The sequence below is a fragment of the Xiphias gladius genome, chromosome 13 (genome assembly GCF_016859285.1).
Source record: "Xiphias gladius isolate SHS-SW01 ecotype Sanya breed wild chromosome 13, ASM1685928v1, whole genome shotgun sequence".
Taxonomy (NCBI): domain Eukaryota; kingdom Metazoa; phylum Chordata; class Actinopteri; order Istiophoriformes; family Xiphiidae; genus Xiphias; species Xiphias gladius.
The window spans coordinates 8,049,165-8,076,653 of record NC_053412.1 but is presented as its reverse complement, the minus strand read 5'-3'; the positions used below and the strand labels follow the sequence as shown (position 1 = coordinate 8,076,653).

General features: G+C 41.1%; 1 protein-coding gene across 12 annotated transcripts in view; it reads right to left on the bottom strand.

Annotated features, from left to right (window-relative positions):
- mbnl2 (muscleblind-like splicing regulator 2) overlaps positions 1–27,489 on the bottom strand; it is a 53,239-nt gene that overhangs the window by 13,562 nt on the left and 12,188 nt on the right. For 11 of the 12 annotated variants that reach the window (XM_040141829.1, XM_040141834.1, XM_040141836.1 and 8 more), the window contains exons 3-5: positions 6,884–7,048; positions 5,585–5,788; positions 2,611–2,871 (exon numbers count right to left, since the gene is read on the bottom strand). In XM_040141829.1, coding sequence (XP_039997763.1) covers positions 2,611–2,871; positions 5,585–5,788; positions 6,884–7,048 — 630 coding nt within the window. The remainder of the gene's footprint in view (positions 1–2,610; positions 2,872–5,584; positions 5,789–6,883; positions 7,049–27,489) is intronic. The other variant, XM_040141832.1, reaches the window with a different exon arrangement.

Genomic DNA, 27,489 nt, shown 5'->3' with positions numbered 1-27,489 from the left:
GTTTAATCACACAATGTGGAGCTCTGTTTATTCTTACATTCTTCCTAAATACAACAGAAATATCTTAAAATCTAGAAGAGATTAAATTAAATGAAATCAAATCGCAAATGTTTTACAGAACTAATATTAGTTTTGAAGCCAACCTAATGATGTAATAAAAAACGTTTTATTGTTATTGCTTTGGTTAATTCATTAAAAACGATCTTACATTTGATGCCACCGCGTAGAGGAAAAAAAGATGACATGGATGTGATGAGCACAGCACTTAAGGGATTCCATGCACAAGCCTCTTGCTTCATGTATGTGGATTTTCTAATAGTATATAACAGTATATGACCTAGTAAAGAGTGACAATGCATTACTGATGCACTGTAGTGTTAACAGACGTAAACACTGTGGTTAGTTAAATGGAAGATGGTCTATTAAAGTGACATGAAAAGCAAAGATGATTGCATTCAACTTGCAATGAGGAGGAAGATCACAGCATGGCAAGCAACACATAATGTGGCACAGTAAAACAACATAATCTCAATAATAGGATACGCTTACTGTAACTGTATCAGTTAATGTGTAACCTTGTCTACAGTACACTTTAGCCTATTTGCTTTTGATTAAAAAAGAAAGTGAATCATGGATAATGATATTACCTATTTGCAGCAGTGCAGCAATACAGGTTTTATGGGTCTTTGCTTTAATAAAAGTTCTTCAGCTTTAGGCTAAGAGCTAGAAGAAAATTGGATTAAAGGTGCTGACTAAACAACTCATTGTCCTAACCCTCCTCACCTCTAGCACAGCTTGTAACTGCTGATGGTAAATTGGGAATTGGGTCATAAAGTTGATAAATTGGGACATATGAGCAACACAGGAGGAGTATGAAGCATAGGATTTGGAGGAAAACACACTATACTACATATACTAAGTCTTCTTTGATGATGCATTGTGTAACTGATGGAGAAGTTGTTGAGCTAAGGTACTCGGTGTGTCTTTACAAAAACAGCGCTGACACATAAACATCAGGTTATAGTGCCTTGCGGTTCTCAGGCTCTCTTTTATTTATGCATGTTTTAATTCCTCGTTTTTTCCTGCTTTAATGCAGCTGCTACCATGTGCACAAACAAAACTAACCTGTACTCACGGTCACCTTATCATCCACACTGTGGACTTATGGAGGAAGGACAGGGATAGCAAGCAGCAATGGAGCCAGCCAATGAGAGAGGTATGTGCAACGCGTAAAGCATGCCCATGCCATGGAGGAAAGAAGTCAGTCAGCACACTGGCGCAGTATAAGGTGTGCGAGTGCAGCAGCCAAAGGACCATTCAAAAGAAGCCACTCAGAGCCTGGAGGAGGGTGGGGCACAGCCAAGACCCACTGCCAAACCCTTGTCACTGTCTGTCTGCCTGTATTTCCATTTGTCTGTCTACCTGTCTGTCTCTTCCTCAGCCTGTTGGGGGATTTTTCCAACTATAGGCAGAGGAGGGTAAACCCCCACCCGTGATGTTACATCTTCATCTATCCCTGATTCAATTTGCAGTGATCTGCAGAGAGCCGCACTAATCATTTAGAGCAGGGGGGGTGGGATGGGGGGTGAGGCAGCACATTGTCTCTGTATCATCCAAGGGCATTGGAAAATAAAAAGCGTACTGCAGTGAGATAATAACAGATTGTTCTTGCAGCATTATACTGATGCATTTAGGTTTCACTAAACCCTGTTTATTGTATACAATGGCCTCACTTTGGGATGACTATTGTTAGTGAACTGTACACTGGAGTCCGCTAGAATAAACCAGCAGAGATGGGTATGTTTTTTACAGTAATAAAGCAGTGCTCCACATTTTATGTTACTGTGGGTGTCATCATCAACAGCATGTGTTTGCATTTTGTGTGACCCAAGATGATTTGTCATAATGTATAATGTGTAATGTGTTTTCAGTGAGCCCATGTGTGCTTAAGTGTAGTTTAACTGTAATTGCTTAAAAAATTGTGATTAAAAAAAACCCCAACAACACATTTTTTACACTAATTTAAAAAAACAAAACAAACAAACAAACAAACCAAAAAAAACCAAAACAAAACAGGAATTGCTTTTGTGTAACATAGAAAGTGTTGGGCTGTAATTGATAAGCTAACAGTTACAATACGTATTGCTGGACATACAACAATCTCTGATCTCCAGGTTAAACAATCTGTCCTTTGTATAAAGTCAGCTATTACCTAGGCACAGCCGCGTTGTACCAGAACCCCTTTGCTAATATGAATTTAATTTAGAGTGTGACTAATACCGTATATATTGTGTTTCTTGCTCTTCCACAACTGTTAAACCTCCAATAAAAACTTGTTTATTTTACGCCCTATAAAAGCCTCCCACGATATTATAATAAAAGTTTATGCTCTTATTGGAAGGTTCAGGGTATTCTGCATATAGGTGCTATAAAATGGCCATATTGTCCCATCCAGAACTTACAGTCTCTTGCTCTATAAGTACTCTAAGCAAACAGAAATGTTAAGAAACTTGCTTGGTTACTACAAAGACAAGTATGTGTGTTTGTTTCCTGCTCTACCACTGTGGAGGCACAAATTACACTGGGTAAGCTGTAGTGCTGTGTTCTCACCATGGCTGCAGCTGTGGCAGCGGCTTGCGCGGCCACAGCTGTCTGGTTGGCCTGGTGTTGGGCGGCCTTAATCTTGGCCTGCAGGTGGGCTGGGGGGTGGAAGTACTTGCACTTCTCGCGGGAGCAGCGGCTCTTGATGTAGTCCATGCAGACGGTGACCGTGTTGTCGCTGGTGTCGATCATGGGGCTGTCGCTCGGGTGAGCGAAGCGGCAGTCGGTCTCACCGCGAGCGCAGTTGCCCCGCTGGAACTCGCGGCAAACCTAGGAGCAGGAGAGTAAGGTGGATGCGCGCGCACACACACACACACACACACACACACACACACACACACACACACACACACACACACACACACACACAACAGATTGACAGGCACACATACATTGACAAGACACACAGATGTGTGCATGCGAAAAAGAGAAAACAAAGAAATACACACAGAAACATACAAACTGTGAATGCTTGAGCTTTCAGCATGTTAAGAAGCAATATATGCAGAATCACTGTATTCACCAGGAACAGCACAATATTCATTGCATTGGCTGAATCCAGTTTCATTTATTGCTTGTCGTCCTCTTTCTGCACTGTATGATCACTAGCACAGTAACTCAGGGATCAGGGATTGATGACCATATTATATTTTTTGATAATATTTGACATTTTGGAATATTGCTATTTTGAAAATGAGAACCATTATGCATATTTAATTACAAGCCTTAAGGCCTTTTCACACCTAGTCTGATTTTTTTTTAAAAACAAAACAAAAAAAACCACTTTATTATGTTGAAACAAACTCATAGATAGGATTCACACAGACTCTAGGATTGTCATGATAGTGCGTTATATGCTAAAAAAAAATAAAAAAAATGAGGACCCAGTTCTTTTTCTACATTGTTCTTTTGTGCGTGAATGACCATTAAAGAAATGTGATTAATTTTCATTGCTGCTGTTCATGTTATGTGTCCAAAAATGGTGTTTGAGCAAAAGGAGTAGCATTGCAAGCAGGAAAGCAGGTTTATATTGCATGGACATTTGGTATGTTATTAATCTCTGTTTATACATTTGCTACTCTCCTGAGAAGTAATTTAAGTTTATATTTCTGCCCCAATCTCTATTACAATGGAAATGAAGACATATATCATGAGAAAAAAAAAAAAAATACATGATATTAGAGGAGGCAGAAGGAGGAAAGAAAAAGCAATACGAACATATCCACAGCATAGGAGGAAGTACATGCAAAGGTTTCACTTTTTTTCCGCTGCAAATCTTTAAAAATGGCACCCACTGTTTTTTTTAAAAGAGACTATAAATTTGTCTAAATTAGACTCGGTATGAAAAAGCCTTAACACCATGTAACAAAACTGCAATGTGTGTCAAACCCAAATGATGTGGAATGTGGAATCACCGCACCAGTCAATGTTCAACTGTTCAGAGGCCGGGGCGGAACCACTGGGGGATCTGCACTCTGAGACTGAGACGCACAGAGCGTGTTTGCGCGCACACACACACACACAGACACAGACACACACAGACACACACACACAGACACACACACACAGACACACACACACAGACACACACGACCACACACACACAAACAAACACACACACCCACACACAACTTGTACTTCTACATACACACATATTCACATGCAACATTAAAGCACACACGTACACATTTGCAAAAACACCGGTGCATGCACAGACGTGTGCACACACATGCTGGCTATGTGTGGGAGTGTATACGTGTCTCAGAGGGATACTGTTCATTAGAGCCAACTTCATTCAGTTGCTAAGTGATAGCACTCCCAGAGAAAAACACATACAGGCACACACCTACGCATCACCTCCAGGTCTTGGGGAGATTATTGTTTATCTTTATAAATGTGGTGGAAAACACTCCCCCCTATGCACTTTTTCACAAACACCATGCTATTCCCATTCAGAGTAGTTTGCCAGGGGCCAGATGGAGATGGTTGAAGTAATTGTCCCAGTCTAACTGTGGATCTCTAGTCAAGTACTACTTTGTGTTGAGCAAATCCCAAATCACTGTAAACTCACACTATCCTTTTTTCACATCATATTTCTGATACAAGCCTTAATTATTGCTGTAAGGGATAACACAATGAGATGTCCCTTGAGTTATGCTCAAGGATAATGAAGAGAACGGACCATCAGGTAAAGATCTCAATTTGTTTTCTTTTCTGAAAACAAAATCACGTGTACCTTTCTGCCTTCAGTCCAAAATGAATAAATAATACAGCCACAGACAAAACTTAGATATCAGGGTCTATAAACAACTACTGCAGTTACATCATTCACCAGGCTTTTTTTTTTTTTTTTTTTGAATTTGTGACACGGTAAGTGGCATGATTTGAGATTCAAATTGAGTCAAACCGTTACAGGTTTCTGTAAAAAATCTGACCTTTCGCGAGCCCAAATTTCTTATTTGGGCTGATTCCAAGGCAACTGAAACATGTATTTATTCAAGTTATTAATTACTGTCTTATGCAACAGAATGCTTATGCTTATCCTTGTCCTAGTCTGAGGCAATTTATATAACAACAAGCAAATACATTCATAAAGTTAATACAAAGGTTAAACGTGTTTTATCTAAGAATTTTTATACAGCTGTATTATTTATTGCAATGCCAACTCCTGTGGTAACCAGTGAGGTAGTTAGTATTCTATGTTGCTTTTTTCTGTATTCACTGCACAGAACTGGATGCATACAACCTTTTCAGACACTACCCATGTATTTGCATCTACTGTATCAAAACTTTACTACCCATGAGGTTGCCTTGTAAATGTACTCATTAGCCCCACGTATCTATTGCACCTCTTTTACACACATAATCACAGTAAGATGTTACCATAATCTGGCTTCACGACCTCAAAGAGAACATTAGCTGTGATTAGCTGTCATGTTTGTCTTGTCTGAGAGATAGTGAGGGCTGTGATTGGGTGGGTCACCTCCAGCTTGTCGGTACGCAGCAGTTTCTGGCTGGAGGAAGAGCCAGCGGCCACGGAGACAGGTGGGCTGCCGGGGACGATAACGGGGGTGCTGGGCAGGATGTCTGTGGGCACCAGGCCCATGCTGTGGGACATGGGAGTCAGGTAGGGTGTGTAGCTCAAACCTGCGCTGGAGCCCAGGCCCTGGCTGACTGGAAACGTCTGCTGTAAATGGAGAGAAAAGACACTTTACCATTGTTTATTTGAACAGCTCCTTTAATGTTGTCACGACTGTTCTTTAAAGTATTCAAAATGTCTTTCTTTTTGTAGCTATTTTTCTATTCTTAATTAAAATGATAGAGACAGAAATGAAAGAAATGGCAGAATGACAAAGATGTAAAATGATGGATGTAGGGAGGGACAGTGAGGTATAAGGCATTAAAAGGGTAGAGAGAAAAGAGGGAGAGAAATTAGAGGGAGGAGACATTAGATACAAATGAAAGGAGGGCGCAGCTATGCAGAGTGGTGGGTGAATAAGATGAGAGGGAGAGAGTGTGACAGGTAGTCTGAGAGCCAAGCCAACAGAGAGGACTATATTTATGAGAAAAGGTGGCTAGACGGGGAAATGAGGGTAGAAACAAGAGAAGAGTTTTTTTTAACCTCTATGTATCCTGGGAAGATTTCGCTGAGCATGCATATTCTTTTTCAGCTACGCCTAGCCTTACATTGATGCAGTTAAACACGTTCACACCTGGCAGCTGCCAGGTTCAACCACAGTCTACCGCTGACTGCCGAGAAACTTCTGGAGAGCAGCTGGGGAGTTTTGTGCTTTGCTCAAGGTTATCTTGACAACAATTGAGAAAACAAATTCATGATCTTCCTACTCTGAAATGTGTTCTGGGAACAAGCTGATTGGAGAGCATAGATAACAGAAAAGAATCCATTGGAAATCTGTATTAATTTGCTGTAACACACTCCTCATAATTTCTCAGTGAATCATGCCCTGGTTGTACGTTCAAGGTGTTGCCAAGACTGTGACACTGAGAGAAATATCGGCATGAAGGGTCAATTGATACATTTTGCACCAACTGTCTAAGTAAATCGATGACATGAAAACATGACAATGTGCATGTACAACACAAATATCAAATATACAATAATACAAAATGTTGAATTAACTTGAACTGATGCAACTTGATATGTAATATGTATTTTAACAGAAACAAACTTTTTACAGTGACGCATAACAACAGAGCTATTTTTATAGTGAGTCACGATGCATTGCCACTCAATTCCCACATCAACAAGGCCAACACTAACCACAGGTTGCATGGTGGTGCCGGGGATCATGAACTGCATCTGCTGAGCCAACATGGCAGCTGCTGTCTTCTGCTGGATCAAGTTATTTCGCCCATTGATCTCCAGCTGGGTCTTCAGGTGAGCGGGTGGGTGGAGGTATTTGCAGTTCTCTCGCGTGCAACGGCCCTGAGCGCGGACAACAGAGGGGAGGGGGAAAGAGAGACACAAACAAGTTCATTAACAGTCTTGTCTGAAAACTTGAAGTCTCTGATCAACAGTATGAACTGCAAAGCGGCTATCTTTTGATAATAGACTCAGCTGTGAACAGGTTGTGTGTCTTCCTGAGGATGTGGCAGATACGTGGGCATTGATTTAAACACAGACCCCAAAACATCAAGTGCTCTAAGGCAGCATACATATTCATACTTAGAGTGTGGAACATATAAAATTATGAGAGCTACACATTGAGGAATGCTTATCCAGTAGGGGTAGCAGGTAGCTCTAGGCTCTGAGCAGGAACATTGTTATGAAAGATGATGAGTGGTTTCTGACTTGTTAGCTTGTTAACTCTGGCAGGTCTTAGTCCTGCCTGCACCATGGAGACAATGACAATCCAGTATTCAGTGCAGACAGGGAAACGAGGAAGGTAATGGTAGACAAAGGCTCAGGCACTAGCTTTTTGATGGACAGGTCATCCAGTATTCGCTTTGGAAATGCAAATGACGGGTTGGTGGGGTCAGACTTACTAAGACCCTGGTGGATGAAGGCAATTACACTGTCAACCCAGAGGCTAATAGCAAACAAAATAATCCAATATGAATCCTCACCGTAGAGCTTATTGCGAGGAGCGTGGGTGGAAGAGATGAGAGAGGTCAGGTGGGAGTGACAAAGTGAAGGGTAGAATATAGTAGTGGGAAAAGAGACTGGAGCTGTGGGGAGGATGGAAAGTAAAGGTGAGGAGAGGAGCGGAGGAAAAGATGTGTGCAGAGTGGAGTGATATGAATTACTACAGAGGGCCAAGGGGAGATAACAGGAAAAGGCCAAGAAGACAGAAGGAGAGGACATGACATGGCATCACGTCTTGGTGAATGTGAAAGAGGGCAGAGGGAAGTGAAGCTAAATTAGAATCAGTCTAGCATGAGGAAGCCCAAACACCCCTTAATTACATGACACAGAGGAGCCACAACACAGTGGCCTGATTAGCAGTGCCGTACAATTATTTATATATTTTTCTCTTAGGAGGAAATATGACAGCTCTGCCTTGGGTCCACAAAGTGATTGGCTATGACTGATTTGAATTACTGAGGTGTTGTACTCTAATGCCATTTCAAGTCCTGAATCAAACAGACCAAATGACAACAAGTCATGAGACAGACCCATGTATATGTCTCATACACTGTAGAAGTCTGGTGGGTGCAGTGACCTGTATTATATATGAAATGGCTCCAGCTGAATGTTGCAGTGATTTGAGAGACTGGCAATGACCAGAGGAGCAATGCTCAAGTAGCGCTGGAGGATATATTAACAATATCAATCAATATCCTGATAGGACTGTCATTTTTTGAAGAACTAACTTGGTATTAAAAAGAAAGCAATTTAGGTGTCACAGTTTCAGGGTCCTGGTATTGTGCATTCTGTTTTACTGTAGGGCAACATATTTATTGCACAGTAACTGAACTTCTTGTATATTATTTTTTGCCTATTTGTATGTCATTTAATTTAATTTTATTATATTTTATTCTATTTTAAGTGATTTTTACTTTTCCCTTTAATTGTGCTTTTAAAAGTTGTCCGGATGCATTTCTCTGTCTTATATAATGCACTGTGAATTAAATCTGTGCTGTTATACAAATAATCTTACCCTCTCTTGTTGTGATGTATTAAGTGGAAGAGCCAGAATTACTGTTAATGCCTCTACCTGGTCCATGGTCAACATATGTTACTACTGTTTCTAAGTATTTGTTTTTATTGTGTGTTAATATGGTTTGGAAGCACACAATAAACTCATCCCCCAAGATATCGTCACAATACTGATATTGATAGTTATGGTAAGAAAAAAACTTGATATTTGGCTTCATCAGTATTGAAAGCTGAGCCCGACCTCTGGAGGCATTGATTAAAAAAAAAAATTAAAAAAAATAAAAATAAAAAAATAAATCAATAAAACAATACACTACTCTTAGTATAGCAAATAACTGGAATACGTCCCATGGGTCATGATGCAAATGAACAAAAGCTTCCTATGGGTTATTTCTGTTCACAGAAAGGCTTGAAAGCCCAGAGTGTCACCCACCATGCTACAGGGATTTGAAGTAGCTACTCAACCTGTTCAACTATAGCCACACTGAAAGCTTTGTTTTTCTATGTTAAGTGCGCAGACGGAGAAGAACTTTTAATCAAGCACAGCTCAAGGCATAAGCCTAGATCCAAGTGTAAATAACCAATAATCTTCGAGTCTCATCAAAGGAAAAACCAATAAAACCTAGCAATCCTTTTCCCCCTGACAGATATTAAAGCCAACCCACTGATCATCAAAATCTGTTGGGATTGTTACAATTACTTTTCTTTCCACTGATTTAAAGCTGCCACAAAGGATAATAAGTCTGTAGACACTATAGGCTTCTTTGCAATTGTTGTTTCACATTATTAAACACACTAAGATATGAACTAAGCTGGCATCACAAGTATCAGATAACAGGTTTGACATTAACAGAGACCCTGGAGCAGCTCTGTAATGGGGGAGAGTCACGAGTCAGACAGGACTGACCTCCACACCCTGCTGTTAATGCTGCAGTGAGCCACTCATACCCCCCCCCCCTTCACAGTTCACATGCACAAAATCACACCTGCCCACACATATGCATACTAAATCGCAGGATCACAACAAGCATCGCCCACATACACAGGCACAAGCATATATACACACAGCTATACACACTGTTGAACACAACACACTCACAGATCTGTTAAGCCCTGTCCAGACCACTGGAATAATGTTAACACTAAACCCCACAAACCAAAAACCTCACAGCTAATCGGAGCTATATCCACTGTCACCAACACTGGCAAAAAAGTGTGTGTGCGTGTGTACTAAATGTGCGTGATGTAGCTGCGTGCATGAGAGAGAGAATGCGTAGGCAGGTATAACTGGGCATGTGTGTGTGCGCAGGAGAAACTGTGTGGGCGGGTGTGACAGTGTGTGTGAGAGAGGGAGCTGGTGCTGAAGCTGTGTTCTGGACGGCATCCCAAACTGAGTCTGCAAGGAAGCACAGCATCACCATTGCGCCCTAAAGAGATCAGAGACACAGACGGACACAAATAAAGACGCATGCACACAACCACACATGCAAACACACACTGCAGGCCCTAAAACCTCACTTTGTCAGTTATGTGGACCTAAAGTGGAGCCATTACCTCTCTACCATGTGAGTGACACATGCTTTTCGAAATTGCTCATCATTATTCCCAATTTAAAGTGATGAGGTAAATGGCGGTGAAGCTACTTGGGAGAGTGTTTCATAACGCACAGGCGATGTCGCACTAAATGCAGGCCTTGGACTCGTAAAATCTTCCCCTTTCATCCTGTCAAACATTGTTTGAGCGCCTTTTCTCACTGATAAATGATCTATCATGGTGTTGTGCCTGGTCTTTGCATAAATTAGATTTGATTTGTCTTCAGTCTTCCTTTGTGTCTTGGAGGTGGAAGAAGCCCATAAATGAAGTACCTTCGCTAGAGCTGTCATGGTTATGGAAATTCCAACACTATTTAAAAAAAAGAGAAAAAATTCAATGCAGCATTCAAAATGTAAACATTCATTATTTGCAGTAAATTGAATTACCTCAAAAGGTCATATACAGTGTGTGAAGATTAAGAAGAAAAACATCCACATATATACAGAAATGATATATTATATTCAAGCCAATTCAAAGGTGCTTTATTTCTTTATTTGCATGAAAGCTTTTTAAAAATTTGATTGATATTAATTTTATATTTAAAGTATATTATATGCGTGTGTGTGTGTGTGCGCGTATGTCTAGGTCGTTCACTGTCCCTCAGGTTTTGACATGTTATATACTGTGCAGCAAGACATGCCCTGTCTCCTTCTCCTAGGATTATTTTTCATTTTGAGATTTCATTTATCTCATTGAAATTGTTGATTGTTACTCTGTGCTTTGTTTTGTTTGCAAATTGGTGCTGATATTGAAGTCAAAATTTTCAGCACTGGAGTGGGTGTGTTCCTACAAAGCCCACAGAAAAAGCACTGGGTTGTTAGGAACTTTCATTAAAATGAACGGGCACCATCTTGGAAGTATGGCATCCAGTTTTCTTGACAGATCCATGATTGCCACGGGTACAGGTAACTGACACTGACAGACACTAAGGAAAAGAGTATGAATATGCTATCTAATATACTATACACGGACAGCTGCATTTTTAGACTCGTTGCTAATGTTGGTGTGAACACGGTTTAAGTCATAACATGTACAAGTGTCGCATTCTGTACATACAGTGTTATTCACAGTGTCTTTTACTAGCTTAGACTCCTGGAAGTCTCAGTGCCTAATAATGAAGAGGATATGGGTTTGCTATAAATATGGCTAAAGGAAATCTAAATGGCTGATATCCTTTGGGGGTGTTAAAACATTAGGTTGCACACAAAAGAAGAGATCGGTTCATTTAGAAGAATTTAATCTTAGCTCAGACTAGAGATATGAGGTCAGGTAGTTCAAGGCTATATTCTGGGATAATCCTACTTTGGAAAAGATGTTCCAGGCTCTCACAGCTGTCATTAAGTAAAAATGTTGTTAAAAAACCTACACCCCCCCACACACAAATAACGATGCGTTTGGTTAAACTCAGGGAAGTGTTAATTTATTAGTACTGTGCACAGCAGTTAAAAAGCTTTCACCCACTTCACATCTCTCTGATTAGCTCCAAGTAAGGGTGAAAATCTAACATCTGCTTTATAGCAGAGGTAATTCTTGCTTTGATAAAACAGGGTAAGGCCAACTGCAAGAACTGCAGCGTGATGCAATAGAAATTACAGTACATTTAGAGTGTGCAGTTAATACTAATGATCATCAGTGAAGGGTCCAGGCTGCAGTTTGAGATAAAGTTTCCCCGCCACACTTGTGGATTCAAAGCACATATGATGAGGTCAGCTTTGTGGAGAGGCAGCACAGCATCATATATAAAAAAAGAGGAGTCCTTATGCCTCATGATATAAGCAGTGAGGTGGTCGACCAACGCAACAGTGACGGTGCTAAAAAGCAGCATGCACGGCTGATTACAATTCTGTGCCATCGTCTGGTTTCAGACCTTTATCTTTTTGAGAGGGTGACAGACACACGCAAATACACAAACACCCACACAGAAAGAGACACACACGCAGAGTGAGTGCACTGTGCCTTCTGTCTAAGCCACCCACTCGGTGCAGAGCAGAAATCCATTCATTGCGGGCATTGCCTCCGAGCAGCCGTCTATGAAAAGGATCTTTGAAAGCACCAAGGCACCTCTGTGATTCACGCACCAGCCGACGTGTAGCCAAAGCTACATGGTGAAATTATACCTTTCAGCAGAGTCGCTCACATGGCAACCTCTTACTGTTGGCTACACCATTGCCCTTGTGTATGAAATGCTATGATCCAAGCTTTGGGATACACTAATAACTGCTTTGATTCAGATTGGATAATTATCTCCTTGCGTCACACTGAAAAACAAATCGACAATGAAGCAGAGATCAAAGATAAATTATCGGTTGTTTTCACTTGACACAGTTTTCTGTCCAAGAGCTGAAAATGAGACATTACTGCTGGCATGTTCTTCAAATCCCCACGGCCATTGGCAACAAGATAACATTTACTGCTTGCTAAGTTTCCATATAGTAATGTCAATAAAAATGTGTTCCACATTGGGGTTGATCCAGGGGGGAAGAGGATAAAGGCAGCTAATGTCATAAACAGATTAGGATTACACTCACCTCACCCACTGAGACTCCTTCAATTGTTTTTAGTCATTGTAGTAAGGGCCCATTAATTACGCCTAGAAATCTTTTCTGGAAGAAAACTTCTTTATTTTTTTAATCTATAAAACAGGTGTCACTTGCAATTTCTTCCTTTTACTAACACTGTTAAGAGGCTATTACTTCGACATGTGCAATCCTGGATATTGGCTAATACTGATATTGATATTGATGATATGTGAACGTTATTCTGCTGCTTTTAGTCAATCTGGATCATATGCTAAATGGCAGTTAGTCCAACAGCTGATCAACAGAAAATAATCAAATACAATTCTCACAATCAATGAATCGTTTCAGTAATATGTTGAATATCTTTGTATTTTGGGCTGCAAATTAAACAACCAGTCAACATGGGCATTTAGAAATTGTGATGGGCATTTTTTCACTTTTTTCTGACTAAAATAATGACTACATTATTCGAAAAAATAATCTATGATGAAAATATTTGCTAGGTGCAACCCTAAACTGTTTATGCTTGTTGTCATGTATGGCAAGAAAGGGAAGGTACAACATTTCTCCTGCCCAAACACAACAGAACTATTGCATTGCAACTGCAACTATGGCCCACAGATACACAGAGGCAGGTCTAAACAGACAGAAAAACACTTCAAGGGAAAACATACTTTGACCATATACAGTTCAAACTCACAGTGACCCATTTCTTTATTGTACTTTTGTAATGTTTTCAGTGTCAGCTTTTGATATCTGGATGTCTTTCCATTGTCAACAGACATCATTATAAGAATGAATATGTTCCTAATGTTAACCAGACACACGCTGACAAGGAATATCTGACTATCTTGTGAGTCAGCTGTACCCTGTGAGTGCGTGATTCTGTGCTAATTTTAAATTTGTTTTCTACTGTTGCCCCATCCCCACAGCTGTGATGTATCCCTTAAAGCATGAAAAATCTGCCTGAAAGTAAAATCAAAAGTTTTCCTGCAATTCCTATGAAAAGTATTACTGTAACTACAGCAAGGCAATCAATGCTTTGAAAAAAAAAAAAAAAAGAAGCTATTCTTAAACTACAACCCCTCCTGGAACTGGCCTGAGTCTTAGAAACATAATTAGCGCAGCCTCCATAAAATAGTAAAGAAAATTCACAGGGAACACTCGCCAAAATGGTCCATGTGTAACTGGCATTAGCATCCCCTGGCTGGGCTTTACCCTGCCACCTTCATCAGTGGCAGAAACCCTTTTCCCGACCCCCCACCTCCTTCATCAGCCCGGCTGAATGGTCAGAGTGATGACTGTTGTGTGTCTGTGGGTGGCACAGACACAGAGAGCCAGTCTTCCACCTCCTCGGCAGAATAGCGCTTCAGTTGTGGGCCCCTCCGTTCACCACTGTAACATTTGCATTTTGCCCTCAATGGACGCTCTATCCTCAGGCCTGCTGGAGACAGAGAGTGGCTGCCTATAGGCTGCAGTTGACAGAGGAGCTGTAAATGTTCTCGTAAAGGCTTAAAGGCAGCATATCCCAAAGCATCTGGTTTTGGGATGGCTGTACCCTACAGAGAAACTGTAACAAAGTCTTCTTCCCCCCGTTTATCCCACTGTCCTTCTCAGCATGAGAGGAGGAGGGCTGCTCTGAGAAACTGACACTAATTTTTCTGACATGAAGCCTGTGATATGTGTAATCCCCTTAGAGCATAGCCGAAGAACCTGTTGTATCCCCACTGACCAGCGAAGGAGGGGGGATGGACAGGCGCTCACTCCTTCTCCTTGTCTTTCAATGTTCTCTCATATCTCTTTCTATTCTATCTCCCTCACTGCCATTAACGCTATGTCATTTGCATTGTTGAGAAATATGCATGGCTCATGGTCATCCTTTAGCCTGGTGTTTTGTTTACAAATATTCATATTTGCGGCAATATATATCCAAATAAGAGAATTTCTTGGCCTGCATCACCTACTGTTACTTATCCTGTAATCATTTCCAGGAAGTTATGCCTTACCTCCACATTTCGAAAAGCTTAAAACGTAAAAAATTGGCTTTTCCCTTTTCACCCCTTGGCTTTGTTTGATTTTACGCCTTTCCATAGGAGGTCCTTATTCAAAAAGAATTGGCCTTCTTTTTCATAATGTCTGCATTTCTTTCTCTCCTCTCAGTTTAATACGCATTAATCTATATTCCAGGGGCACTAACAGCTGGTTATGGGTTGGCCTATAACAGGTCACAAGTAAAACCACTTTGGGGAAAGCCCCCAGCTAAGGGGGACAGGCACTCTGGTACTCAGAGGACCGAAAAAAAAACAAAAAAAAAAACAACCCAAGACCCAATGATCCCAGCAACCGGCAGAGTAGCGAGGCGACGGATGCACAAGGACAGGGCTTCCCTTCATCCTCAAACACGGAGAATACTCCCTCTTCAGGATCCTGTTTTGGTTTTGGGCTCTAATGGATCCGTTTGGACTAATGGATCTGTTTGAAGCTGCGGGGCTCCAGGACCCCAGGAAACACTGAAAAGCCATTATGAAATGATAGCCAGGCTTTTTGCGTACATTTGGGCTGGTAATGGAGAACAGGAATCAATGGCGAACGGTGAGTAAGAGAAAGTAATTTAAATGTAAAACTGTAGAGGTACATCAGCTCCCATCTCCTTTTCAGCTCTGATCATGTGTGTTGTAATCAGTTATCTTTGGCCTGGCAATTACACTACAGTACAATTAACAATAATGTGAGTGAATACAAACAAGAAATTTCCCTTACTGCAAAGGACAGAGACCAGGTAATTGGAAAACAATAGTCTGCTTTCCTTTTTCACGTCTACGCACAAACAAACACACACACACACACACACACGCACGCACACGCGTAAGACTGTGTTGCCTCAGCAGTAATTAAGTGCCTTTGTTTCACCAGCTGTAATCCCACAGATGTAGGATGGTACTGCTGCTGACACGCCCGAGATTACCCAAGGAGAGAGAGAGGAGTAGCTAGAAGAGATACACAGAGACAGGGGGAGGATGGGATAAAGGTGAGATAAAAATGTTGTTTTTTTCCTTGCTTGTTTGTCCTGGGATGCTTGGATCACAGGAATCTTTCTCCCACAGGCCACAAAAGCAAACACTTCCATCTCCATGTAAGATGTGTAATAAAGTGCTGATCATGTGTACACACCCAAGTATCCAAAGCAATGAATGTGTCCATTTATCTTGTTTTAACTAACATAATTTTAACATTTCAAAAAACATTACAAATTACACTTCAATCAATAGAGAGGGACTGTAAAAAAAAAAAACAGTCTTAAACTCTGTAAGGTGATTTTCTGTATTAGTGTGCCTAAATTGTCAGCAGGCTATAGACAATATTGTTTCAGCTGTGCCGAGCTGTGATATATGCTTCATGCAGGTTATGAAACAACTTTTTGTTCATCTGTAACAGCAGTTGATAGATTTTAACAAAGGACCTTTCATGCAGTCATGCAGTAGAAAAAAGGCAGAGGCAATTTGAAAGTACCAGCCACAAATTAAGGTTATCAGCATTCAGGTGATGGCTGTGATAACTACCCACACTGGATGTGCGTGTTTCATTGCTGTAAATGTTTTTTGGGGAGGTGATGGTCAAAGTGCGGCTGCAGTAGCACTGCTGTGGGGCACCTACGGAGTCCAGGTCCCTGCTGCTAATCCAGTCGGAGGCTGGAGCCCTGCTACAGTTAATCTGATCATCTGTGACCTGCTGAGACATGAAACCCACTCTCCAGAGCTCGTCTAATCTGTGCATGCACACGCACACAAACACACAAACACACACACACACACTCACATCCACATATACACAAAGAGGGACACAGGCATGTCGCTGACAGGTACACACATAAACAATCATGCCACATGCATACAGCACATTTGAAGCGAAGCGACTGTCTCACTTTCCCACACTTGTACAAATACGCACCCTGAAGAAAGGCTCAGCTATGACAATGCCACCTCTCAGTCTGTTGATAGGTGAGTCATAACTAAAAGACTGAGGCATTAGCCTGCTTTCGACAAGCTGTCATTTCCATATGCTGAGAAGATACATCTTGTCAGCTTTACATGGACACAACAGCAGTCGTACAGCCAACCTCAACTAGCCATAACAGTGAAAGATTTCATACAAATAGGTTACATGATGTTGATGCCCCAGTTTGAAAAGAACTGTGCCACAGCCCCAAGAGGAAACAGCAGAAAGCCAGTGGGCCTTATTTTAATTCCCTAATTTTACATTTGTCAACAGATACCTCAATTTCAATCACTCTCTAGCGATCAAAGCTGCCACTACTCCGCAGTGTTCCAAAAATAACACAAATCCACTACAAATACTAATGAGAGATGTTAAACAAACAATGCGAGAAAATAAAAAAAGGCTAGCCTACATCTTCTCTCCCCCGCTGACACTATCGACCACATGTCAGAGCATGTTGAGGAGTTGTGTAAATCCATAAAACAGATAAAGGAGGATAATGAGATGGAAGGGAGAGGGCAGATCTATTCATCAAAGCCTCTTTCTAACAAACTCAGCAGATCGGGCCAGAAATGCTGTATGGCTGCTTACAATCCAGTTTGGAGATTAAAGCTGTGGTTGCTGACAAAAAAAAAAAAAAAAAAAGTTGAGAGGTACAGGTTTATAATTCAAACAGCAGAGAATCTGGAGAGCACAGTTACTCAAGTAAGAATTTACAAGCACACTAGTCTTTCAGTTAGGAATCTTATCTTGTATCTTTGATCATATTCAAGATATAATGCCTCACAGTTATTCATATTCACATGCTGGTTTCTTAAAGAGGAGAGCACTAATAATCAGGATATTGCAAAAAAATAACTGGGAAATCACAAATGTACAAATGTCTTCAGTTTTTCAAACAGGCTTGTGCAATTTTATTTTGTTATATGCAACCAAAGGGGAATAAGGTGCACCATCACCAGGATTGATGTTGTTTGTTGGTTGTGATGATAAGGCCTCTGAGGACGATCTCTCCTGTGGACTGAAAAGACTCTAAGCCCACATGGAGATGATGAAAACAGCCCCTCATAAGGTGGAGAACACCGAGGTAGAGAGGGCTGAATAAGTGTTTATACTTGGTTAAAGTAATAAGTACCCTTTGGTCAAAGAGATGAGATCAATAAACCAGGGTACAGTGACTCAAACAGCCCTTGAGCCGCAGGGGGTGTTTTATCTTTAAATCATCTGATGCAGGTAAACATATTGAGCACACTATTCAACCATGTCATCACCCTGTTATTTTTCCTGTTTTCTCTAAGGTAAGCCTTGGCTCTGTTGGGTGAATCAGTCCAAAAGAGAGTGAGAGGCAGACTGAATCCCAGGCAGAGCTATGGGAATGTAAATAGAACAGGATTACAGAACACTTTTCAGAGGCAACATCTGTTTGTTTATCAAGCATGAAATTCCTTTTTTTCAGTAAAAAAAAAAAGCGAGAATAAATTGTCACCAGTTTTGTGTTTGCCTGAGCTATGCGATCATTAAACCTGTCGCTCTTCCTACCATAGATGTTTTAATCGGCCAACTTGTACATGGTTGTTTACTAAATTTACCTGTGCCTCCTAAGCCACTGCCACCCTGGTGGTACAGCAGTCTTCTGGTAATCTGAAGGTTCCCAGTTTGATTGTGGCGTTTATAAATTTTTATTTATTGATATTATGTTAACAGACAACTTCAAGTTGTGGTAAATAGGTTTATCTTTTATGTTGTAAAACTGCTTTGAGTGGAAAAATGCCAAGGTGCTAAAACATAGAACTAAAGATGTGTAACATAATTTGTAATGTAATTTTCTTTTTGTTAAAATGGATTTGATAAAATTGGTATCGCAAAAAGTATTTTTCAGGAACTGTTATGGAACGATACCAGCCCTAACTAGTGCCACTTCTTTTTCTCTCTCATCCTCCTCTCCCTCCTGTCCTCTTCATTCCCTCACTCACCATGGGTTCACCCTACTCTGTGACGGTGCGCACTGCCAATTAGTGTCCCCCACCTGTCGCAATGGGTCATTGGTGCAAGCATCTGCTGGGTGTGAAATTGGCCATCTCACTTTCATCCATGTACTTTTCATGCCCCCCCCCCTGTCAGCCCAAACACACACATATACACACACACACACACACAGTCACAGATATGCTGCTATGACCTAAAGCTGACCTTTATGGTATGGCCACCCTGCGTGGAAGCGGAAAGGGGGAAGGGTGTGACACAAATAATAACTCTAGCTCGGACTGGGGTTTAAAAAACTATCCCTACTAGAAAAGTACACATTACCATGCATATTTTTGGGTATCAAAAGATATTCAAAAGCTTCGACACCTTTATTCTTATTGTCAGTGGCGATGTCACAATGTCCCCAGATCTCAGACATAGACTTGGTTAGTACAATGTTATTATTTCCAATGGCCAAAACTACGTATATAAGACCCAAGTATCCTTCAATGATAGACACCAAGTTTACTGTTGTTGTGGGAATTTATACTGAGCTCAGCTAAACAAAAGAGGCATCGATAGAGCATCATTTAAGAACCAGTATCAAATCTGAAATTAGCAGTGTGTGTATTGATATAAAAACATTTACAACAATACCCAGCTTTCCCTCTAACTGAACGACGAGAGACATTTACACTGACTCCAAGACTTTCATCCATCAAATTACCCCAATTTGGAGCCTCTACACTTTAGCCTATTAAGCCACATGTTTTTGAGGAAAGTTCGACTGTAATAAATTCTAGTATTATTTGGTAGTACTGTTTTGAGTAATCAGCCATTTTAGACCAGGCAGAGGCACACACACCTACATTATCTTATCAGTGATTCAGTCCTTATCCATAATCTAATGAGGTGAATGATTGCCTCCTCATTGTGTGCATGGTGAGGGTGTAGATTAGAATTTTTAAAGTTAGTGTGCAGTAAGAAAGCAGCAGCTTTTAAGTGCTATTTTTGAAATAGTGGTCTCCATTCAGCTCATCAGTACCTGCCTCACAGCAGACCGCAGTTAGCCTTTCACGAGAAATTACAGAATGTTCCACTTTTACAGCACAGTCCATCACTGCCACTCGTCGAGCCTTAATAAGATATGAGTCGAAACACTTCTAGGGGAAAGAAAGAGTTCACACAATGCACACGCCATTGTCACTTAAACATGCTTTTTAGAAGGCAAGCCCATGCCAATCACTGTCAGTGTAGTTTATACTCTTCATTTTATTAACACAAAATAATTTTGATACTGACATATGAACATACAGTGTTAGACATTTTCCGCACTGAGGCATCTTCACATGGGATCGGGATGTCATGCTAGGCCTGGTTCACAGCAGCCTGTCTGACACAGACCAATAGTCATTTGGACAAAAAAGTGGAGGGAACCCATTCTGGTGTAGGGCCCCTAAAGATTGCATTTCTGTTGCCTCATTAGATGGAGCCAATTAAGAAGATCTCTGTCTCATTATAAAGGCTGGCTCCTGGGAGACAGCTGGGCCTGTCTGTCTAAGTGTTTGTAGCTCCCTAGGTGTGTGTGTGTGTGTGTGTACGTGCGTATGAGCTGGGGGTGGCAGGATGGGAACTGTGGAGCATCTTGAGCTGTGTGTCTTTGTAAGTTTGTCCATTTTATAATCAGGGGAGAATTAAAAGAAGCCTGGGGGAGCAGTCAACACATTTCCTGAGCAACTATTAATTTCTATGTTTAATATGGGCCACAGCAAATGCCATATGCTACTCTATACTGGGGATAGAAGCAACATATTGTGGCAAGCAGAAGGCATCTTTGGGCCTTCCAGGAAAAAAAACACGAGGCTGAAGCTACTGATTTTCCAAAAATATGTACATTTTTAAATGTAAGGTGGGATTCAGCTGAACAAAGCAGACAAATAAATGCTACTCTAGGTCGGAATTAGATTAGAACAACCTGAGTCTGTCTCTGATGAGTGATGATGAAACTAAGTATCTATAATTAATGAGACCAATACTAAAGGTCAAGCACTCAGCAAGCCTCACCATAGATCCACCTTCAGTTTTACTGCAGAGGTTTACACAACAGCAACAACTACTGCAGCAGCATTGAGGGAGTCTGAGTCCAGCTGGCTTTGAAATCATCAAATCTGAGGATGGCACTGATTCTGCAGCACTGATTTAAGTTGCTATTTTTTTTTTTTTTTTTACAGAGAGAGAAAAAAAATGCAGAGAATCCTGTACTTTATTAGCACTGTGGGCAGCAGAGGGAGATGGAAAAAAGGATGACTCAGAGGTAGTGGGTGGATTGAGCCCAGGTGAGACACTGGTACAGCAGATGGGCAGATATTCAGTGCTCGGTCTCTCCATCATGTTGCAGGCGGCTCATTGGGTGACAAACACCCACTATTCAATCTGATATTAAACAACAATAGTGCCATACATTTCCTGTTTTATAGAGGAGATGGAGTGCAAGTTCAAAACTGGAACTCCATCACACGATAAAACGAAAGCTGCATATGAACAGAGCGGTGTAGAGAGTAACCAGATCACCCCTTAGTCCTTTAGTGGGTCTTAAGTAGTGTAAGACCCACTGAAGAACTGCTGCAGTATCTCTGACCAATACACTGAAAGCCTGAATGCAAAGGGCTACCCACATAATGACTTGCATAAAATTAAGTCATTTGAAATTATTTATATTATTAGTATGGGAAAAGTATACCTCTTGTGTGTTATATACATATACATACACACACATATACACATACACACACATATACACATACACACACATATACACACGCACACACACGCACACACAGGCACGCACGCACACACACACACAATTACGCTAAGTGCAGTTTAACATGCAAATTCATGTCTGGTATTTTGGTTGGTTTTTAAATTCTGCTCTCTCTCCTCTTTCTGATGTTTGGAATATGCTCACATAATACTAGACACAAAACTGCCTTCACATGTGCCACCACACAACTATTCTCAGTTGGCTCTGTGTAGTATTTTAGTTTGGTTGGCTACATTAACAATCAAAATTGTTCACCAAAATCTCTGTTGCTATAGGACAACATTTGCTACCAAAACAGACTGTAAACACTATAAACCAGCTGCCTCAACTCTCCCAAGTGAATGAACTGAGGTTTCACATATTCTCAATAAAGCAGTTTAAAAATAGGGAGCAAGAAATATACAACTCACTTTGTGGACTCAAGAAAGGGAGTATTATGGTAGTTCTGTGTTTGACTCTTTTTTTCTGTAATATCTGAATATTTTAAGAATAGTGTCTACAGTTGGTATTCTACCAGTTCTGCAGCTAGACCCTGAGGAGAACAGTGAAATGTGGGGATCAGAGCAGACTCTCACTCCCTCCCACACACACACACACACACACACACACACACACACACACACACACACACACACACACACACACACACACACACACACACACACACACACACACACACACACACACACACACACACACACACACACACACACACACACACACACACACACACAGATGTGGGTCAGAGCAGTGGCCCGATTAAAATGCCAACCCTAATGTATCAACTTCTCTGATCAACTACAGCCCAGTGCGGTACTGTTAGTCTGCAGTAACATCAATAACCTTTGTACATATTTATCACAGTTAAAACAATTTATACAAAATGAAAACACTTATATGTAAATTTAACATCACAGGGAGACACAAAATGAAAAGATATAGTAAAACAGTAATATCATGGTAGACAAATGTGGATTTAGACTTGTTGGTTTCAACCGGTTCAAGGCTGTGCATCGACCACAATCCTGATATGACAACACCTGACCTGTTAAAGTGACAAGACTGATAGGAAATAATAAATTTGGAATTTGAAAGTGACAGTCTGACAGAGAAAAAATAACTATGATAGGTAATTTAGCTATGAAACACAGATGTCTAGGTGGCTCTACATTATTACAAATCATGTTTTATTGCTGAGGTTTAATGGTGGTTAAAAGGCTTTCATTTATACAAAATAAATCTTTATGTGGTTTTTCTTATTGGCATGAAAAATATCCAGTGACTACATAGGACAGACTGACTAACTTGGCCTGGGTCATTAGACTTAAAGAGTGAGTGGATCTACCTTCCTCCTTCTCTCTTATCTCTTCCCATCCTTGGAACTTTTTTCAGATCAGTTAGACTGGGGCTGTGGGCTGTTGGGGGTGAAATCACATGGATCAAATGAAATTTGGCACAAGATAGCGAGCGTGCGTGCGTGTGTCTGCGTATGAGGAGGCCTGTTTAAGGAATGGTAGCAGCGGGGGTCTCCTAGGGGCTCATCAAAGCATGCCGCATCCACTGCAGCCCCACGTTAAGCTCAAGTCAGTGCCTCATTGTGTCTCTGTGAATGACCCTGGGGGAACACCAACTCCCGCTGCGCTGCATACATTCCCCTCCACGTTTGCTCTGCCCAGGGTGTGGCCTAGTTCGAGAGGATTACGCCGAGGAATGTGGCCGAGCCCATCTTTTAAAACAAGAGAGGAGAGGGGGGCTGAGGCCATGGGCATAAAGTTCATGTTCACTGAGGCTTCCTAAAGATCCCCAAAAAAAAAAAATGTAAGTGCAATAAGCCCAGAGGGAGGAAGTTACAGTTAAGTTAGAGGAATCTCTAAACTTAAAAATAAAGCATTTAAGTTTCACTGTCTGGCGTCTGTCTGGACTTGTGGCTATGGAGTAATTGATCACAGACACTGTCCCGCTGAATCTTAATACAGTCTTTGACACTCTTTGACTAAAACAAAGACCTGTCACCTGCAGACAGGAAAACCCTCTTGCTCCCACCTTTATTTCTTCACTCCTTTGGCCGAATTTGGTTCTCCTGCCTTTCATTAATCTTCAAATATTACCGCCTTCACTTCTTTTCATGTTCCTGTGCTTCTTTATTTACCAGTTTCAGCCATCCCAGGACCCCAGAAAGAAAGTTATGCTCTTTTGAAGCAGAGTCAAGATTAAGATATTCTTACCAAGTGAGTGGAACCAGGGCACCTCACCCCCAGGGGGACTGCGCAGAGTCTGTGATAAAAAGAAAAAAAAACTCCACACACCTGAAACTAGCCTCTATTGTTTCTCCTGCTTCACCACTTTCTGTTTGACAACCGCAACTTTCTGAAATGCGATAGTGCCAGGATGCAGCAGACTATCCCCCACCTCTCAGACTACTGAAGCTCGGTCAGGCGCGGAGGTCACCTGGAAAAAATTTGACTGGTAAAAAAACGTGGGGAACGAAATTTTAACAGCCCATGTGATTAAGCATCTGATTTGCTCTGTAAAGGTTTAACGGCCTTTTGTTTTGCAAAAAAGATACCTTGACTCATACATTTATCTAAAAATTCTCTCTATTCTGTATGTGTTAAATAAATTTTCTGCAATATAGAAAACTGGCCATTTAAATGACAATCTCTCCACAAGCTGCTTATTTTTAGTGTTACTTTCTGCCTTATTTACAATCTGTCTACGTTTGTTATGTCATATTTCTGCAATGACAGGCAGACAAAAACATAGATTGAGACAAATGCTCTGGGCGTGAGCAGTCTTTTACTGCAGAGGGAAGAAATATAACCCAGTCAGCTTGGTCAGAGACAGCACTTAAGAGAAAAAAAATGGAAAAGAGGAGAAATAAGCGCTAACAAAAGGCTACTGTCAGAGGCATGGCCAATGTGACATCATCACATGACTGGGGTGATTGCCTTTACTCCATTACCTTAGGTATTCTTGCTCATTTCCTAATAACTCCGTCCTCCAATCCTCCCCACCACCATTATGTCATGTTTTCCATAGTCACAGTGCAACAAGTATCAAATAGCTTAAAAGAAATGGCTTCAACCATGACACATCATCCGTGATGCTGCTGGAGATTCAGTGCTGCCTGTATTGATTATCTAACACCTTATTAAGTGAATGCTGTATGATTAACGGATGGTAATATCTCCACATTTAAATCATTTTAATCATCTACCTGTATGGAGGTCACCTAATGGGCCACACTGTTTAAACAACCACAATCTACAACGTGACAAGACATTTAAATGGCACATTGTGCCTGTGGGTCACCAAACCTGACTGAACATGCACATGTTCTTTTCCTCATTCATAAAGCAGAGACATACCTCAAATGTGTGGGAATGTCACTGCAACTCCTGGAGTAGAGGTCACCGCTGTCAATTTTTCATGTCATGTCTCAATGGAAATGGATGATACCTCTTAAGCTATCTCATGTCTACCAGCCAAATGTAACTACAGCTTTAGCTGGACAGAGATGAAGCAGCTTGTCCTATTTTGAGAGATGACAAATGTAGCATAGAGAGACTATTTCTAAAGGCTTCAGTGTAGAGCAGGGGGACAAAAAATAATCCCCTAGACATTACACTATAGAAATGCTGAGTGCAGTGCAGTGGAGTCAAGATGCTGCAAGCTTTATGATCGAGAAAGCATGAGCAGCTGAACTGGAATGAGACCTCATCGTCATTCGTCCCATGCATTGCACGCTAACAGAAAATGCAAAACCAGGTATTACTGTTGCCATTGTCTTCCCAGTTAATTCCTCTGCTCCAGATGAATGGAACTTGCGCAAGTGACTGTTTGGCTGATTCCCAACCCCACTAAACCCATCCCTATCTTTATCAGAAAACTACCTAAAAATATATGACATGCTTATATCTTCTGTTCTTCTTAACATGAGCAATGACACCAGCCTTTCTGAGTAGTCCCACTGCATTGTCTTTCAAATGAATAACACGTTTTAAAAGGTGCGTTGGAGAGGATGATTGCCAAGAGTTTGCCAGTCAGAGACGCATACTTTCATTTACAAAATCTCATTTAAAAGATTTTTTTTTTTTAAATGTGCAGCCCAAACACTCAGTAAATCATAGGCCAAAATTCTAACTCACAATTGATTATATAGCTCAGCTTGGCATTGTATACATCCAAACCTTGGTGTGGAAACAAGAAGCAATTTCTTTTATTTTGGCAGTAGGATGCAAAATTTGAGATTTTGTTAAACGGGAGTTCGACAAAGAGCCACTGTCATCACAGGCGTGTTTTTAGCAACTCAGTCTGAAAACAACAACTAAAACAGTCAAACTCTCCACTGAATTGGCCTGTTTGCCTGACAAACGCAGAGTAACACCTCTACTCCACTTCTCTCCTGAGCCATACCTTTCACGTGTGTACGAAAAGAACCCTTCTGATCACTGGCCAAGTCACGCATGGCAACACACAACCCTGGCATGATAACCCTATCAGATGAGAAGACCCAGGAAGACGATACGGGCGTAACTGGGTGGAAATCAGCCTGCCGTGGAGCAAGACACATTTCCTAATGCATAATAAAGCATTCATTCTCTTAGCCGTCACGAGGAAAGTCTTTGTGAAAGAGGAGGCAAGTTCGAGTTAAAACTACAGAGAATCCTGTATTCTCGTTCTGTCACTGGGTTGTATGGTGAAAAGAGGGGGTGAGGGGAGGGAGAGAGAAAGAGTGGCTGCAGTTAGAGATAGATCATGTTTATACATTTAATAATTTAGCTGACGGACTTGCCCAGGGCAGTATACAATGAGGGCAGCAAAATTCCTAGAGAAACAATATTATGAGCAACCTACAGTAAGCAGTGATAGGGTCATAGGCACAAAGCCCAGACAGTAGATGTAAAAAGTATTTTTGTGTTCTTAGAATGCTGTTTTTTGATACACAGTACTGGCTGGCAATCATAACAGGGATGACAGGTTTGAGTTCTCAAGAAACAGTACAATCATGTCATATGCAAAGGATCCATGTCAAGACTTTCCTTGCATGGTGCAACAATAAATTGTTTCCGATTGTAGTCAGCGGTTTGCTCATTAAACTATAATGGCACAACAGCTCACAAAATCTGGCAGCTGGGAAGGAACGTCACTCAGTGGTTGACTGCAAGCAATAACTCTGTAAGCTTTACCATGAGTTAAGTCTTACTCAAGACAACAGCTGATACTGTAGCTCCATTAACGCAGCTTGTTTCCATAGTGTCAAATAAATAACTGACCATGAGCAATTAGTTATGAAGAGGGATTTTACACACTCTGGAGTGCCTGCCATGCCTTTCAGGGAGGATAGGGTCACAATTCAACAATGTACCCCGCACCCCATCATTTCTCATTTTTAAGGTAGAGCAAAGTGTACCACATTCGAATTAAGAACAGCTCTTCAAATGGTGTGAATGTAGCCTGTGTTTTATCACTTACCTCATACACAACCTTGAAAACTGTGAACCACACTGTGCTGCTTTACATGTGAAATGCAGCTACAGTCTTCACAGTTACAGTGTTCTGCTCTAGTTTCTTTGGCTATTTATCATTGTCTCAGCCTTTTTCCCCCCACTCCGCTTAAAAATAATAGGTTGCTCTTGGATGCAGTCATCTGATTTGCAGCATGTGGGGGCTTGTATGAAGCGACCTTGTAATAATTGGGGAGACTTTCAAACTGTCTGGTGTTAAGCTAATTTAAGATATTTTACCACTATGAAAAAGCAAGCTGTGAAAGAATAAATGTATCGAACGTACCAATATAACAGTGACATAACTCCTGATAAGAGGGTTCAACAGATAAACTACAGGCTTTTATTGAAGAAATAAATACTTCA